The sequence below is a fragment of the Bactrocera dorsalis genome, chromosome 3, assembly GCF_023373825.1.
Source record: "Bactrocera dorsalis isolate Fly_Bdor chromosome 3, ASM2337382v1, whole genome shotgun sequence".
NCBI lineage: Eukaryota > Metazoa > Arthropoda > Insecta > Diptera > Tephritidae > Bactrocera > Bactrocera dorsalis.
In genome coordinates, this window is record NC_064305.1 from 23,990,225 (window position 1) to 24,008,084 (window position 17,860).

The 17,860-nt window shown below is 32.9% G+C and overlaps 4 protein-coding genes across 15 annotated transcripts in view; 2 read left to right on the forward strand and 2 right to left on the reverse strand.

Moving 5' to 3' along the window:
- The first annotated feature begins 532 nt into the window (after positions 1-532).
- On the forward strand, positions 533-4,010 carry LOC105228685 (DET1 homolog). The gene is made up of 3 exons (XM_011208608.4): positions 533-1,779; positions 1,850-2,166; positions 2,436-4,010. The coding sequence occupies exons 1-3, from the start codon at positions 757-759 to the stop codon at positions 2,875-2,877; spliced, it is 1,782 nt and encodes a 593-aa protein (XP_011206910.2). The 5' UTR covers positions 533-756; the 3' UTR covers positions 2,878-4,010.
- Positions 4,011-4,302: 292 nt separating this feature from the next.
- On the forward strand, positions 4,303-8,127 carry LOC105228686 (general transcription factor 3C polypeptide 3). The gene is made up of 3 exons (XM_011208610.4): positions 4,303-5,241; positions 5,314-6,363; positions 6,426-8,127. Exons 1-3 carry the CDS (start codon positions 4,408-4,410, stop codon positions 7,335-7,337), a joined length of 2,796 nt encoding a protein of 931 aa, XP_011206912.1. The 5' UTR covers positions 4,303-4,407; the 3' UTR covers positions 7,338-8,127.
- A 293-nt stretch (positions 8,128-8,420) lies between these two features.
- LOC105228687 (uncharacterized) lies at positions 8,421-12,778 on the reverse strand. Its single transcript, XM_049452327.1, has 2 exons — positions 11,637-12,778; positions 8,421-8,651 (listed from the first exon to the last, which is right to left on the reverse strand). Exons 1-2 carry the CDS (start codon positions 12,389-12,391, stop codon positions 8,513-8,515), a joined length of 894 nt encoding a protein of 297 aa, XP_049308284.1. The 5' UTR covers positions 12,392-12,778; the 3' UTR covers positions 8,421-8,512.
- Positions 12,779-12,903: 125 nt separating this feature from the next.
- Positions 12,904-17,860, reverse strand: part of LOC105228688 (probable WRKY transcription factor protein 1) — an 89,262-nt gene continuing 84,305 nt past the window's right edge. For 11 of the 12 annotated variants that reach the window (XM_011208613.4, XM_019991180.3, XM_049452319.1 and 8 more), the window contains one exon: positions 15,891-17,399. In XM_011208613.4, the coding sequence (XP_011206915.2) occupies positions 16,655-17,399 (745 nt within the window). In that variant the 3' untranslated portion in view covers positions 15,891-16,654. Of the gene's footprint in view, positions 13,556-15,890; positions 17,400-17,860 lie in introns of those variants that run through there. The other variant, XM_049452314.1, reaches the window with a different exon arrangement.

The following is a 17,860-nucleotide window of genomic DNA, read 5'->3' on the forward strand; positions in this document are numbered from 1 at the left end:
TTGCCATAAAGAAAACTTGTCTAATTTCGAAGCATTGAAGAACGCGAATTTTGTTATTGCACATTATGTTGAATTCCTTTGCACCATCTGAAATTATTTATGACGTCACACATATTTATTAAATTCAAATTTATACTGTCAATTAACAAGAAATATTTTATATTTAAGAAACAAAAATAATATAACATAATTCAATTTAACTTTAAAAGCAAAAAATGTTATGAGGCTCTGTTTCTAAAATTATACGTTAAAGCTACTGTTAAAGGTATATGGCCAATTCACATAGAACTTTCGCTTCGCTTTGCGCCAGACAATGGTTTTGAGCTTCCTCGCTTCGTATGAACTATTACGCAAAACAAGGGAAATTGTTAGTGAATGGAATTTTATTGATCGTTTACGCCTTTTTAGCATGTGGAATTATTTTTCAAACAAATGGTTTTAACGTATTGAAGTTTCTGGTAGTTGGATATTTGTTGACCGGTTCTTCTGAGCATTAATCGATCAGAGTTAAAATATATCGATTAATTTTTCATTCTACAACAAATCACTTAAAAGAAACGAACATATGTTGATTGCGAACTTTTTTTATTTTGTGTAACAGAACTGTTTTATATTTCGGGAATTGCGAAAATATTTATATTGTACATATCAAGAATTGAGAGAACATTATATCAAGGAATTATAATCTCTAAATTATCAGAGTTTATTATCGAGAGATATACAGAGTGTTTGTCAGCCATCTAAAACTGCGAAATTATGGAAGCACTACTTCGGTCTACTGTAGGGCTTAATGATTTTCTACTTGAAGTTAATACACCACCTTGCTCTAGAGAAACGCGGCTGTCATGGTTTACGGAACGTGAATTGACACAAAATTTCCAACATCACATTTGGGATCGCGAATCTGGTTTCAACCGATATAACAGACGTGGTTCTATGCCTGTACTAACGCATGAGCAGGAGTTTTACAAAAGCTTTACACCCAATTTAAGTATATTGAATGTTGGATCTACATTAGGTTTTATACGTAAATTTACACCTGATGGGAAGCTGCTACTAAGCTTCTCCGTTGAACACAATTGTTTATGTGTATATAAATATATTGGCGTTGGAAGAGTTCAACATGCTTTATACGGTATAGTGGACGATGTGGTATCAGCTACGGATCAAACTGGTGTATTACTTGCTAAACAATTGTTTCCACTACTTTGGACAATACCAATATTTCCGGATAATGAAACTGATTGGCAACTACATCGAGAATTTAGCATTTTCATTGATGAGGGACGTTATGTATTGATAGCGACCAAAAATATAGCAGCTCATATTAATATTCCGCGCCAATATTATTTGAACTTTCCCGATGTATTTGATGATTCTGACATTTTTGATTTCGCATTTCATTTGATAGATTTACATAAGGGTGTTATAAGTGATGTATATAGATTACGTGATTATGTGTTTTTATCACATAATTATGGTGTCTCAATTGCTGGTAACACACTTGCAATATTGTCGCGGTGCCGGCAATGTATTGACGTATTGGAAGTACGTGAAGGCAAATTTTATATAAAATATCAAGTAAATAGAGAACAGGAAACAACAAGAAGAGAAGATCTGGAACATGAGTTACAAACAAACGGTGTACCAGAGCCGTTTATTAAAGGAATACTTTCACCATTAAAGCAACATATCTTGTCATATTTGTACAAAGAAGCTATAAGTAATGAAATTGAAAGACTTGCAAAATTGCGTATATTCTATAAAAACTTTAAAGTTGTAAGTTTTAATTGAAATTATATATTAAATTTTTTTTACGTTTACTTTGAAATCTTCATTATTTTTATAGTATGAAGAAATGTTTATTGCAAAAATTCAACTTGTTGATGAAGACACCCTGCTATTACGATACGAAATCCCAAAAAGATCAACGTCCTTTGATCCCGATAATGAAAACTATAGTTCTCACAAGCCTAATTTCAAATTATTTGTATTTTATTCAATATCGGAAGATTCAGTATTTAAAATCTATCGTGATAACTCAACGAAATTAATCTATTTGCAACGACACTATTACGATTATTTTCGTAATGTACGTTCGGCACAAACTGGGAGACCACCAGCATCATCCGGCAATAATCCGTATTTTCAGAACGCATTTAATTGGTACGTATTTACTCATGTGCAAAATTAAAGTAATATAAATCGTAAATGTAGTTTAGTAATAGGCACTAACATAGTAGTAGCGCTAAATTGAATTAATGGTTTGTACAGTAGCAATTTGATAAGAAACAAAGAAGTTTTCTACATGAAAACTCGTTATTTACTAAATAATAACAGTAAAATTGCGGTTTATATTAGTTTGGCAGAAATATGATATTTTAGAACTAAAACAGTATTTCTAATTATATTTGTACATTATTTTATTCCGTTAGCGCCTTTCAGTCGAGCGGTGATGCAAAGAAAGCTGCAATGCGGCTAAATAGCAATCTTCCATTCAATGCGCAAGGTGCCTGCTGTTCGCCGTATTTTAACTTCAACATGTTTGACTATGATGATCGGAGTATAACTGCACTGGAGGTTCCAAAGATTTTCAATCCAAATCCAATACTTTTTAGAGACCGGTATACAAACGTTTTGAAATTTCGTTTAATTTTGGAGACATCGCATTTAGCTAGAAATAAACAAAAGCTTCTCGCCTCATTTGTTTTTCATCCATATGAACCGTTTGCAATAAGTATCCAACAAGTTGGTGTTAGTTCTTACGTCTTTAATTTTCATATATTTTCTGAAACAGTTATTGTCAAACCCGGACCAAGAGTACTGAAATATGATATATGGCCAGATTTGTGTCCAATCTTTCATCATAATTATTAAATTCTTGATGTCTTCCACATTATAAATGCAATATGTGATGTAAACGAAAAGTTTGAAAAACTAATATTTAGTTTTTTACAACTCTTTATAAGAAAAATAGCACAATTACCTGAAAATTTTAACCAATTGACAATGACTTTAATTAGTTTATAAATAGGTAATAAAATGTTTCAAATAATACCTACAATAATAAATGTAATTGTAATATGTGATGAACAAACTAAATTCTTAGTTTTTTCAAAGTATTTTTAAAAGAAAAGCATAATTACCTGAAAAGTGTAGCCAATTGACAAAGACCATAATTAGAATAATAATTAGTAATAAAGATAGTTTAAGTGAAACTTACTGTCAATTAATCTAAAACGAATTAAAATAGGTTTTCTAAAGCGCTTTGCCTTACATGCCGAAATGGTTCTCTACAAAGATTTTATATAGCGTCTAGTAATTTTTATATGCATTTTCAATATATTTTACAGCAAAAATTTATATATAAATATGATTGCTAATTGTAAAGAAAAATTGTGGAATATACATAAGTACATATGTCAAACTAAAATTTTTATACTGAAATTTTGTGGAACTTCCAAAATCTTATCTTCCAACGTTATAAAATACTCTAATTTTATAAAAAAATAATTTAAAAAAAAAACGTATGGAGAATTTAAAATATAGTAATTTAACTGTTTACAATTAAATATCGTTTTCCCGATTGTTACATTTTGTTTTCAAATTATTTATTCAGATGTGTTTCAATTTAATAGCAAATAATATTGAGTACTATATACATATGTATATATTATAACGATTTTTTTTTCGAAATTTACACGTTTTTTCTTCAACGCGAAACTTGGTTGGGGTCAGCTGTGAAGGCTGGGATTTAGAATAGCATCCCCGGATTTCGGGAATAAAATGGGTATCAATGGAAAGGTGACGTTCTCCAGATCACGAAAATATATACATATAGTTGCCGCTGACTTATAGTTTTCGAGATATTCGCATTTAAAGTTGAAAAATTGACAACTTTTACATTGATAATTTGTGTATTGTGAGTAGCTTTTTCTCTTATATTATGCACTTTTCACTTACTAACACTTCACTATAACGTTTCTGCATATTCATTTTTTTAATATTTGTTGTAAATAAAGCTTTATTATTTATCCCCGAAAGCCGGGGATGCTATTCTAAATTTTACCCGCTGTGAAAACTGTTGTTGCTCATTAGTGGTTTCTACTTTGTTGTTTCCAGAGAATATAGACTTTTAAATATTTATAAATCTACATTTTCTGCACAAAGCCTGTCGTCTTAAGATGAACAACCAGATTTCCTTCATCTTTCCTCTTTGCGCCATTTACTAAAAACTACAGGTAATAAAAGTGTCCCTGTCTGAAGAGGTCTTAATTGTACTATTTTTGCGTGGCTGCACTGGCCAAACAGCTGTTTATAGTAAACAAATTGTGTTTGATGCCGCGTCTAGTTTTTCGGCTAAATATATTTGGTGAAACTTTAAAAAGATAATTCATAAATTTAAAAATGGATGGAAATGCGTTTTTGATTGAAGAGCTTTCTAGCAATGATGTAAGCGAATCGGAATTGTCAGAATTCAAAGAAACGCAACCATTAAAGGTACTAGACATCATAGCACCTGATGATTGTAAACCGACGAGTAGCACAAATATTTGTGGGAGTGGAAGTGGGAGTGATGCGGTTCCTTTAAGAAAACATAGTGAAAGTTCAACTGTAATAGGTGGAGAAGGTGAAGCAGCTCTGATAAAGCGTTTTGTGAGTGGCGAAGTAGAATTTCCCGACTGTTACACAAAACTTGAGCCAGGCGAAGAAGAAGAATATGATGTCGATAAATTCGAACTGGAAGCGCAAGAGCAACAGAAGTATATTACTGATGTGGAACAATCTACATCCCCACAAGCGTCTGCAAAACGTGACAATGATTACGCTGTTATGGAACACAAAACAGTGGATACCGATTTAAGTGAACCAAATTGGCGCAGTAGAACAGAAAGTATCGGTAGCAGTACCGGACCTAGCACACCCAGGCGGCGTACTGTACTCAATGCAGCGCTACAGGGTCTAATGGGTGAAGCCAATTTAAGTTTTGCACGTGGCCAAATTGATATCGCAGAAAAAATATGCTTGGAAATTATACGACAGAATCCATTAGCACCAGAGCCATTTTTTACGCTGGCAGAAATCTATGAAACACGCAATACTGAAAAACATTTGTATTTTTTAACACTTGCGGCACATTTGAATCCACATGATCGTGATCTATGGATACGAATATCGGAATTGCATATTGCACAGGGAAATTTACAACGTGCGCGTATATTTTACACCAAAGCAATAAAAGTATGTACTTCTAGTTTTTTGTTGAATTAATTTTTATTATTTTATTTTTGTAATTTATTTTAACTCCGTAAGGCAATGCCCAGAGACTACGATTTGCGTTTGCGTAAAGCACGTTTGCTGGAATTGATGAATGAAACACAAAGAGCTATGTTGACATATTTAAAGATGTTACCACACGTACCACGCTCTGAATCGGAGCTTTGTCTGACGACAGCCAAAAATGTTGCACATCATTTTCATGGTATTTCCAAACACGCCATTGCGCTTGAAGCTATGGAAAGCGCTTATCAAATTTGTGGTGATCGTTTTACACTAGAAGATCTAAATCTGTACATGGATCTACTCATTTTCAACAAGGGATATGCAAAAGTCTTACGTTGTTTACGCGCGCGAACCTCACTCGAATTGGAAACGGAGCAAGAAAGAAATTTAGAACTGATTTTCTTTTGTGTCATACCGGATGATTTTGTACCCGATTTTCGTGCAAAACTATGTGTAAGTCTAATACACTTGCATGCACATCATTTGCTCGGTTATCTTATACAAAATGTACACGAGCACATTCCCTTGACAGATGATCGCTTAGATTTATATATTGACATTGCGGAGGCGCTAATGCAAGAGCACAAATATGCAGAAGCTATAGAATTGCTACGCCCAATAACAGATGGCGATACGATTGAGTGTCCAGCTTTTGTTTGGCTACGTCAAGCCGAATGTTTGCGTAATTTGAACCGCACCAATGAGGCAATAGAAAGTTATACACGTGTTGTGGAGTTGGCACCATTTTGCTATGAGGCTAAGTTCACATTATCGGCGCTACTCAAGCAACAGGGACGTCACTTGGAAGCGGTGAAAGCGCTTGAACAATCGGGTGAATGCGATGGCCAACCACTAAATGCACGTTTGCTTTATGAACGTTGTGTAATGTTGCAGCAAATCGGTGAGATTGACGAATTCCTCGAAGTCGGCTATGTGCTCTTGGCGCGACATTCAATAAAATTGCGCAATCGTGATGAAATGTTCGCTGCGGCGAATGGTGGCAGTTTTTATAATGCAGAGGGTCTCAAGGTTATATTGCAAATGCGAAATATCACAGAGGATACGGACAAGGCATTGCAGGTAAGAAAATATTTGTAACCCTTAGCATAATTCATTAATGACTGCAATTTTCGCTTTGTTAGGAATATCTTAAAATACCACAGGAGAATTCCGATCTCACTATACAAGATGAATTTCGACTATTCCTCGAGTTGATACGTGTCGCCTACGAACAACGTAAATTCAGTTGCATTGAACGTATCTGCTTTGGCATGGTGACCACAAAGCGTTTCACCGCCTACCATATCGAATTGGAACGTATCATAATACTCGCCTGTTACTTCAATGACAATTGCGCCATTGCGTTCTCCTATTTGCGTGAGTTGATTTCGAAGAGTCCACATAATATCGCGCTATGGAATTTACTTTCATTGCTGGTGCAAAAGGGTCAAGATTTACGTTATCATCGTTATGTGCGGCGTCTCGTACAGCGTCATCCCACGGAACGTCAATTGCGTATTTTCTTAGCTCACTATCATCTATTTTGTTGCTCGTACAAATATGCATTAAATATTTATGTGCCTCTGTTTAAAGAACAGCAAACACCGATACTTGCGTTCTGCATTGCCGTGATCTTTAATCAATTGTCATTGCAACGTAAAGTATTACGTAAAACTGCTGCCGTTGCACAGTCTATTGCTTTTGCCCAAAAGTATGCTACACTGCGTGCTGGCGTTGAATGGAAGGTTGGCTCTACAATCGTCGGCACTGTAGCTGAAGCACCATCATCGCAAAAAGAAACAAATGTTAGCTGCAGTGCTGTTGAACAAGAAATTTGTTATAATTTTGGGCGCATTTATCAACAGGCTGGCCTAGTGCACCTAGCCGTCGAGTATTACGAGCGAGGTTTGGCCGCTCAACATCCTTTGATTGATGAGCATGAAGAGTATTTGGGTTTGCGGCAAGAAATTGCCTACAATCTACATCTGATCTATAAGGCAGCGGGGAATTTACGCAAAGCGCGACAATATCTCTATGAGTATTGTGTTGTATGAACTGTGTAAGAAATATGCATTAAATTTGGGAATGTGGATAAGCAAATCACAGTATTCACAAGGCATACTAGCTAAATTTCAATTGTTTAAATTCTTAAATGCATGAGTATATGTGTAACTGCTTCCAGAAAGTTATTAAAAATATCATAGCAGATTCTCGATTGAATTTAGCTGCGTTGCCTCGGTGATAATATGTGTAAGTATATTCAAAGCGTTGACAATAAAAAATTTTCAATTATTTTCAACAATTTGTAACCCAGTTTTGAAGATTGCTTGACATATACTAAATTAAGAAAAACTTGCTTAAAAATATATTTCCGATATGTGAATAAATTGTGTATACATATTTTGAAATTGTGGCAAAGCAATGTACATACATATGTATATATCGCTCATTTGCTGCAAGACCGGCATAAGTCAAAAAAATCGATTCGCCAGAAAACGCGTTTAAAGTTTTCAACTTACTACAACCTTACACGGTGACTCCAACCTTACACCTCTTCTCAAGCGGAGCATATAAGAGGTATTCATATGAATTTTTCACTCAACATGAAGTATGATATAACGAACCATTCTGCAGCATTAACTCCAAAATCACGTTTTTTGAATTATGCCGGTCTTGCAGCAAATGAGCGATATGTACATATGTATATACTTTTCAGTAGTTGTAGCTATAAGAATCTAATTGTGGTTCTAAGAATACAAAGGATTCTACCGTATTACCAAACAGGATATGAAATATAATTTTTTATGAATACATAAACTTAACTAACCAATTTTAATAAAAAAATTAATTAAAAAGAAGTTTAAAAAAAAATATTTAATAAAAATAATTAAATAAAAAAATTTTATAAATTTATTTTTATAAAAATTTTTATCCAAAGAAATTTGAATTATTAAAATAAAATAAAAAAATAAAAAAATAATAAATAACATTGAAAAAATTATTAATAAATAAATTTAAAAAAATTATTAATAAATAAAATAAAAATTGAAAAAATCAATAATAAAATAAAGAATTAAATAAAAAAAAAATAATTAAAAAAAAAATTTAGTAAAAAAAGATATAAAAAAAATCCGCACTTGATATTTTAAATTAACGCAAGTCACGTTAATTTTATTTAAATACAGTCTTTGAGTACATACATACATATATCCATGTTTAAATATGTACATTAAATTTGCAAATTTTCGACAGTATCGAAAAGTGTTAGTAATTCTTGTTCCTTTTTCTTGATACGTCCCTTAATATCTGTAATGGACTCAGTTTTTGGCACGCCTTTGTTTAGTATTTCATCCATAGAGTTTATAAGCCTGTTGAATGAGTGAAAATAGAGTTAAAAATATGAAATTTTTTTTAGTAAATTATTTAAGGGGGTATTCTAGTCTAGAATATCGAATTTAGAACGATTTTTTTGGGGAATTCATAAAGAAAACAATTTTATTTTTGTACACTTGCTTTATATTTAAACTATTTTTATTATTATTTTTGGTTTTTTTTTTATTTTTTTTTATTTTTTTTTATTTTTTTTTATTTTTTTTTATTTTTAATTTATTTTTATTTTTATTTTTATTTTATTTAGTTATTTTATATGTTTTTATATATGTATGTCTCTTATATACCTTTGTTATACATACAGACATTTTAATATATTGGGTTGTCAAAAAAGTCTTGCGGTACTTTTATTGAATTTTTTTTATTGAAATTGAAATGAATTTTTGATGACTCATGCCCATCTCTTGACCGCTGCTACGGCTGCTACTATCCCGGTGTCTTTCGACCAATTCAGCGATTTTATCGCAATTTTCGACGACAGGCCTTCCGGAGCGTGGCGCATCTTCGACCACCTCTACACCAGAACGAAAACGTTGAAACCATCGTTATGCGGTGGAAATGGAAACTGTATCGGGTCCATAAACTGTACAAATTTTATTGGCGGCTTGAGATGCATTTTTGCCTTTATCGTAGTAGTACTGTAAAATATGCCGTATTTTCTCTTTACTTTGCTCCATGTTTGCGACGCTGTAACTCACGAACGACTTAATAGAAACGACAAAATCAAACACGTGTTAGCGCGTGAAAGAGCTTTCCAAAAATGTATAGCATGACCCGATGCGACGAATAAAACTAGAACTACGCGTTTTCAGCGCCAACTAGCGAAAATACCGCAAGACTTTTTTGACAACCAATATGTATGTATGTATACATATGTATATACATATGCATATATTTTTTTATTTCTTAAATAATTTATTAAACATAAATATTGTTTATAATTTTGTACTTTATATTATTTTTATTAAAATTTTTACTGTACACAAAATAAATAAATAAAAAAAAATGATTAATTAGGGGGGTTTATCCTTTATGGTCATTTAGAAGTCTGCTACATCAATTTTTGTATTTTTCCTTCCAACCGTATACTACTTAATATATTGCCACGATGTTAAGAGTGCCAAGGTGGAGAAAGAAGGCATCTTTGGATCGACAGTTGCAAAAGTTAGCCTTCACGAAAACATTTTCGAAAATGGAGAGAAGCTAGTTGACTTCGTCGCGGCGGCTAAAATCGTAGTTTGTAGCACCAGGTTTCAACATATAAACATACAAAAAGCTACCTGTATGCCCTGATTAAAATATGCGGCTGCCCCAGGTAGACGGAAGGCACGCTTCCAATGTACGAGACGTATGTTCTATCGTAGGTGTCAACATCGGCTCGAATCACTATCTTATTGCAGCCAATGTACGCTTACGCCTCAACGGAGCGAAGAAGAGATCAAAAGATGCACGTCGAAAAACTGCAATCATAACAGATAGGCGAGGATTACCGTACTTGGATCTTACTCCTGCAAAGGATCACGACTATTAAAATTGTTCCTTCGACAGCATTGTGTCTCATTGTAAATAATCTTATTGGACCTTATAAGTGTGGCTTTAAATCTGCCAAATCCACCATAGACCAACATTTTCATAATACGTCAAATAACAGATCAGCACCTGTCACCTTTTTGTCGATTTCAAAGCTCCTTTCGCCAGCACTGATAGGAGCTGCCTCTTTGACCCATGTCTAAATTTAGTATCTCTGTGAAACTAGTACAGATACATATACAGAATGACTTTGAGCACCATTATCGGTTCCGTTAAAATCGGAAAAGACCTCTCCGAGCCGTTCGATACCAAGCGAGGTTTTAGACAGGGTGTTTCTATCAATATAATGCTGGAAAAAGTGATACGTGCCGCTAAACTGAACCACAATGGCAAAGTCTGCTCTAAAAGTACAATGCTACAGGAGTACGCAGATGATACTGACAACATAAGCCAACAATAGAGCTGTTAACACAGTCTTTTCGAGCATAGAGAAAGAAGCGAAAGATGTTGGTTTTGTGGTGAACGAGGGCAAGACAAAGTACCTGGAGATCACACACAAAGATGCCTCACGTCTTGAAAACTTCTTACATTACTGTTGGCAGTTATAAATTTGAAAAGTTAGGGACTCTGCAAGCCTGGAGATCAACGGCAGAATAACTCTTGCCAACAGGTGGTAGTTTGGGATCGGTATGCAATTGAAAAGCAGGTTCCTTTCTCGACGAACAATAAATACACTCTATAAGTCTCCTACTAAATCCGTCCTATTATTCAGCGCAAAATATGGAAGATGACCGAGATGAGGAAGCACTTGGCGCATTAAAGAGAACTGTTCTTCGCAAGACTTTTGTAGCCGCCACTGCATGAACTATACGCCGACAAGAATATGCGCTGATAAAGCCATGTCGTTCGCGTGAAAGGTGATGCTCCAGTGAAAAGCTCCTTCGTCTCGAAACCCATGAGTGGACAACGAAAACAAGGACGCCCACGCATCCAAATGGTGTGATCCTGCAGAGGATGGCGCCAATTGGCGAAGTTTCGTGTTCTTGGTCCAGACCGACCTACGGTTGTAGTGCCAAAGAAGATGAAAACAAATTAGGAGCGAAATGTGTCCTATCAAAAAACGTGATTTGACGTTAAAAAAGTAATAATTTTAGAATACATTTTCTATTTTCGCCAGTATGTTATAGGTAAGCTTTTGCATGCCAGTGTTCCAAAGTAAGCAGATTTAGATGTCAAACACATATGTATTGTAATTTTGACTGTTGGTTTGACAGTATTTATTTAGAAATTTCTATGCCTCTAAAAAACCCGTATATAACTGAAGAAAGTAAGGGGACACCTTCTCTGGCGTACTGCCGAATAGCTGATATCAGTTCTTATATCTCGACAAGAGACTGCACTTCGAGGTTTAAAATTGTAAGAGGCTCACTTACTTCTTGTCCACTTCGATGGAGAGTTTGGACTTGCGTAAACGTCTGGTGACTACCGATTTCTCAAGGAACTCCTTCAAATCGGTCAAATGTTCCTCCTGCTTCTCCGAATGCCCTTCAAATTTGCGTTGTGCTTTCAACATAAGCTTCTTATTCATCTCACTACGTTGACGTTCGATCTCTGCTACCAAACCAGCCGTTGGCGGCAACAACTTTATGTCGCCAATAATCAGATCATGATTAAGTATTTCCGGCTCATTGGTTTGTATACCGATCTCCGTTTTAATAATTTGTTCCATGAGATCGATTTTCTTTACGGTGTTATCGATACCTTTAGCTGCTGCCTCTCTGCGCTGGCGTGCGGTCGCGCGCGCTGCTGTATTGCTCGGTATACCGCGCATTACCTTTTGTCCATCGCCTTGTGCATTGCCAGCAGCCGCTGACGCGCTTGTTTTGTATAGATTCACGTGATTGCTGTTGCTCGCGTTGCTCGCTTGCAATTGATTGCGCGCCTGTGCTGTTGTGGCTGTTGTTGTGGCCGATATAGAGGTCGGCTTGCGTTCTGTGAATTTCGAACGTAGCTGGCGTCCGCTAAGTGTAGCGCCAATGCGCGCTTCCTCACCGGTAGAGCTGACGCGACGCGCCGATCTTTGCGTCATTGTTGCTGTTGGTGTGGCTGTGGCTAAAAGGGGTAGTTGTCGATGCGTCATGGACTGACGCACAATAATATTCTTCGTTCTGCTGCCGGACGCAAACATCTCGTACTTTTTTTCGAATTTGGAATTTTTTTAATTACAATACACACGATAGTTAAATAATTTTCAAAAACTGAAAAATAAACATTTGCTTTCGAGATCTAAATAAAAATGTAAATGACTGCTTTTCAACTGAAGTACTGATAATTTGAAATGGAATGATTGTTTGGAATGACAGCGGTGCGAAAGTGTGGCAGAAATGGAGATAATTTATATGTATTTAGACAAGGGTTTCCAAAGTTTTGTGTGTTTTGGGCAAATAATGTGACATATAAATTTTTCATGGAATTTTTTGTCACAAGAGTATTATTTTTATAGCATATGATATTTCGCGAACTCCTATATAATATTGACACTCTAATTTTTGCTCTCAAATATTTGTCTTTCAATATTTGCTGTTTAAAAGACATACTATTTCTCAATTGTTGGCTTTTATTCTATGTCCTTAACTCGCAGTGCGTTAAATTAAAATTATTATTAGTTTTTCTTTTACAATATATTAAAACAACAACATATTTGTAGCATTAATTTTATTCATTTCATATTCTCAATAAACACTTACTGCTCTTTGCACATGCACAAACATGAATTTTGACAAAATATTTGTTTACGTTGCCTTTTTAGTGTTGTAATACGTATGTATGTATTAGTATGCTCTAAAGGATTAAAAATATATTAATATATATATACATATAGTATGCATATAGTAATTATTGTGACATTTTGGATATGTTATGTTATAAAGTTTAAGTGTGTGTAAATTTGTATATTAAAGCACATTAAATTGCATTTTGTTGACATGAAGGCGAGTGAGTAGCAATTTATAGAATATTTTAGACATGATATATAAATATTTATACATATTATAAATATTTTTTAATATATTTTTAGCAACTATTATTATATATTAGAACAAATATAGCTTCTCATAAGTGTACAATATTTTTGAAGTTCACTTCAGTGACATTTCTATTTATTATTTTCTTGTAATTATAAGCGCTTAACTATTTTTTCCTTACATAAAAAATGTACTTATGTATAAGTATATTATTAATATACCACATACTTTAATTTTTTATAAGCATTCGCAGTTGTTGTTCTTTCGAGTTGCTTAAAACTTGAAAAGTTTCAAGGGATTTCGCTTAAATTTATTTGCAGCAATTTTGGCTGTAATTAAAGAATAGAAAAAAATGTTGAAAAGTAAAGTTGTTTTTATTTGAATTTTTATTAATCTTTGCTATGCTTTTTATTTTTCGTAATTTCGCTTCTAATCGTTGGTTAAAGTTTTGATCGATAACTATTTCGATAATTAGTTGCTGTTGTTTGGCATTATTTCAAGCTTATATTTGTTGCGTATACGCCATGTTTACCACTCAGTCTTGTTAATGAAAAGCAATTGTAAGAATTGCTGCTTTTGTTAGAAAATAAAAATGAATTGAAGCAAATATTTGTGATTTATGAAATTTAAATTATCTTTTTTTTATAAAAATACAATCTTTTTATATTGTAACATATTAAATTGTATTTTGTATTAATAATTAAATTTTTTCATAATTCAAAAGTAACTTAATGATGTTTTTTTTTAAATTAATGAAATGTTGAAATAGTAAAATTTAATAAAAATAAATAAATTTGTTATTAAAAAATTTTATTTTATTGCAAACGATTCATTTTAAAAACTATTTTTAATATTATTATTAAAAACGTTATCGATATTGAGAAAGGCTCACTTTACAAATTTTGCACTAAACGTTGGTAATAAAAATTGCCATTATGACTATGCTGCTCCTGTATTTTGTGCACAAATTTCTGTAATACGATTGCTGCCACCTTTTTTTAATAGTAAAATGATTCCCAATGATACTCCTTTTCCCAGGCGAAAAACGTATACACAATGGCATGACAATACGGCTGTGGCCAATTTAATAGCGATAGTTTCCTTGAACGTGTGTGTGTGTTAGAATTTCTTTCGAAAATTTTCCAAAAATTTGTTGAATGTTATCATTATTAATTTTTAGTACTTTATAGCAATTATTGTTAGATATATATTTGTAGATTTTTAGTACGTCCTGCATTTTTTACAAGCTTTGCGTTAAACTTTAGTACTTATTTCGTTTCATAATTTATCTTCGCGTGAGTTTGTGCTTAATTTTAGTACTAATTTTGAATTATTTTTTTTTCCGCATAAATTGCTTTGATATGATCGTGAAATAGTATTTTAATTATTCTTGTAGATATGAGAAAATTGTGGAAAAATTTTTGTGTTATATTAAATAATTTTAATTTTTATTCTTATTTAAAATAATTTATTATTTTATTGTTTTTACTCATTAAAATAAATTTGTGCCAATTATTATTATTTTTCCATTTGAAATAAATTGCATTAAAATTTTGCTTCAATTATGGTTTGACAAGCTGTTTTTATGTAGAATGCAAGTACATTTTTTACCGACAAATATTTGTATTTTGCCTTTGAAGTCAAAGGCGTTTTATTTATTTTTTACTACAAAAAATTAATTGTTGTTTAAAATTGTAAAAATTATGCAGACTATTTTTTAATTAAAATTTGAAAGCTGTATTTTGTACAATTTATTTTACCGTTTATTAACGTTTTAAATAAAAAAATAATTTTTTATTTCAATTTAGCTTTGAGCTTAATTGGGTTCGAAGTTTTTTTTAATTATTTATTTTTATATTATTAGTTTCATTATTTTATTTTATTTTTATAAAATTATATGATTTTTATTGTTTTATTTATGTTTTTACTATTTTCTTTTTTACATTTTTTTTTTTAATTTTTAATTTAATTAACAATTAATTAATTTAAATCATATTTTTTAATAATTTTTTAGTTGTTAGACTTATTTTGAACAATAATTGTTTATTTTTATTCATTTATTTATTTTTTATTTACTTTTTATTTCTTTTTATTTTTAATATAATTAATAATTTATTAATTTGAATTAATAAATAAATTATAAATACTCTTTTATTTGTTATACTTTTTTTTGTACAATAGTTGTTTATTTATATTATTTTTTATCATTGTTCTTATTTTTACTATTTTCGTTATTAAAATTTGTTTATTAATTTTTATTATAATTAATATCTTATTAATTTAAATTATTGTTTTTCGCAAATATATTATTTGATCTTATATTGTTTTCGAATTTTTAATTTTCTTTTGTTGGGTTTTTAGTTTACATTTTAAAAATAAGTAAATTTTTATTTTTATATAGACACATATATATATATTTTATTTGTTATACTTACTTTACGCAATACCTGTTTATTTTTTATTTAAGATACATGATTTATAAGTTGATAATTATGAAAGAAAGATTTTTATAAAAAATTCATTATTTTAGTATGACATATACTTTAACTGTAAACCTTAAAAACGCGTGAATACCTTTTTAAATGCTAAATGTAATATTTATTAGTATTAAAATTAAAACTAAAAAAACTCCTCCACTCTGTTGCAAATAAAATTAGAATGTCGTTAATTTTTTGTTATAAAAATTTTATTATCATTATTTTTTTTCATAAAGTAAAATTATATGAGTTAAAGCGCATGTTAAATAAAATTTGGTATACGCACACAATAAAGTTGCTAAGTATGCTAAGCATACTTACAGGCGTTCAAACGCATCATTTGCAGCCTGCGTACATGGACTGTGTCAACACTTGTTGCAGCGCTCCACTTTGGCGTTGTTCGTTCAAAATACATTAGTTGCTTTCATAAAAATTCATATTTAATATATTTTTTCTACAATTACAGTTATTCATTGCCACATTTGCTTGCCAGAGAAAAGCACAAAGCACGTTTGTATTGTATGCATGCATGTATGTATGTGTATGTAAGTTTACCTTCACTGATGGAATGAATGATGGCGTCGCAATAAATACATTAATTTCCTCGAAATCTGTTTTTATTATTATTTTTTAATATTTAAATTGCGGTTGTGACGTAGGCACGTTTTCTGGCTTTCTTGTTGTTGTTGTTGGCTATGGGTGCTAACATTTTTTACTGTTATGCAATTTATTATAATTTACATTTTTTATTTTGTCTCTTGTTATTGTTACAATACTCGTCAGTGTATATAAATGTGATTACCGCTGTGAGTGTATATATATGTGTGTGTTAATTAATGTGTGAGTGTGATTTCTTGTTGCATGACTAAGCGAAATAGCTATGTATGTCTATAGTATATACTCATTGGCAACAACTACAACTACATTTTACATATGTATGCATATATGCGACTATAGTACGATCCGCTTAACCCCACAATCCATACAAAACTTAGCCTGTTCGACTAGAAATTTGGCGCCACATTCGTGACAGAATTTCGACATTTTCATACTCGCGCTCATAGCCGCATTTGTGCTGGACAGCGAACTGCTCGAACTGTAGTGACCCTTGTTGGCGGCTGCTGGCGCCGTTTGCGCTTCGTCCTGGGGTAGCCCGGTGTTGGTTGCACTGCTGGGTTGGTGTGCGCGTTCCATTGTTGTTGGTGAACTTAGCGGACTCTCATAGTTGTTGTTGCTGTTGTTAGTTGTAATATTGTTGTTATTGCTGTTGCTACTCTGCTGTGGTGTGTAGTGTGCGCTAATATAGTTGTTGTTGTTGTTGTGATTCTTATTACCAACGCCGCTGTACAATTGTTGCTGCTGCTGCTGTTGTTTCTGTTGTTGTTGTTTATATTTGACATTGCAATCGCTGGCATCCGAATTGTCGCTGCTGGATGAGGCGCTTATGCGTCGCGGGCGCGCAGCCACAGGCGCATACTTGTACAATTGCGCAGCTTGTTGTGGCAGCTGTTGCTGCTGCTGTTGGTAGTGATATTGCTGCTGCTGTTGTAGTTGTTTTTGCGTTTGCACGTCTGCAGGCAGCATCGCGGGCAATGTCGTTGTGGTCATGCCGGTCGAGCTGCTGGTGGTGGGGCGAGTGCGCGTGGCGCTGCGTTGCGGTGTGGACGACAGCTCGGAGGATCTCTGGCGTGAGAGGCTGGGGGAAAAGAAGAATTTGTACACATATTTGTATTAGTTGTACTTCAGCTAGATGTAAAGGAAACGTTAAATATTCAGTTTCCTTAGCACAGCTTTGAACTGCTTCGAGGGCAGTTAAGTTGACGCAACCGTAATTAGACGTCATGACGCCTATTTTCATAAGAGAAAGCTGTTTACTTCATGAGATCAATACCAATTAATTCTTGAACTAAAAGTTTTCTAAGACTACATGCTTGCTACAAGATGCCCATGGAATCCACGCACAATACTCTGCCACACAAATTTTGGAGTCTTGATGTTAGGGCGCGTATTTACAAGTAGAGCAATGTTAAAAACACGAGTCTTTATAGAAATAGTGATTTTGCTATACTCAGATCTTTAGCTCATAATCTTCGGATTATCGTAAGTTGCATCCGTAGATTATGAGTAAGAAAGCGATTCGAAAATACCAAATTCTTA

Excerpts from the sequence above, each read along its gene's own strand:
- LOC105228685 (XM_011208608.4), top strand. The coding sequence starts at position 757 with ATGGAAGCACTACTTCGGTCTACTGTAGGGCTTAATGATTTTCTACTT. Across the intron at positions 1,780-1,849 it reads TCTATAAAAACTTTAAAGTT|TATGAAGAAATGTTTATTGC; the intron begins GTAAGTTTTAAT and ends TTATTTTTATAG. Across the intron at positions 2,167-2,435 it reads TTTCAGAACGCATTTAATTG|CGCCTTTCAGTCGAGCGGTG; the intron begins GTACGTATTTAC and ends TTATTCCGTTAG.
- LOC105228687 (XM_049452327.1), bottom strand. The coding sequence starts at position 12,391 with ATGTTTGCGTCCGGCAGCAGAACGAAGAATATTATTGTGCGTCAGTCC. Across the intron at positions 8,652-11,636 it reads TCCATCGAAGTGGACAAGAA|GCTTATAAACTCTATGGATG; the intron begins GTAAGTGAGCCT and ends CTCATTCAACAG.
- LOC105228686 (XM_011208610.4), top strand. The coding sequence starts at position 4,408 with ATGGATGGAAATGCGTTTTTGATTGAAGAGCTTTCTAGCAATGATGTA. Across the intron at positions 5,242-5,313 it reads TTTACACCAAAGCAATAAAA|GCAATGCCCAGAGACTACGA; the intron begins GTATGTACTTCT and ends TAACTCCGTAAG. Across the intron at positions 6,364-6,425 it reads ATACGGACAAGGCATTGCAG|GAATATCTTAAAATACCACA; the intron begins GTAAGAAAATAT and ends TCGCTTTGTTAG.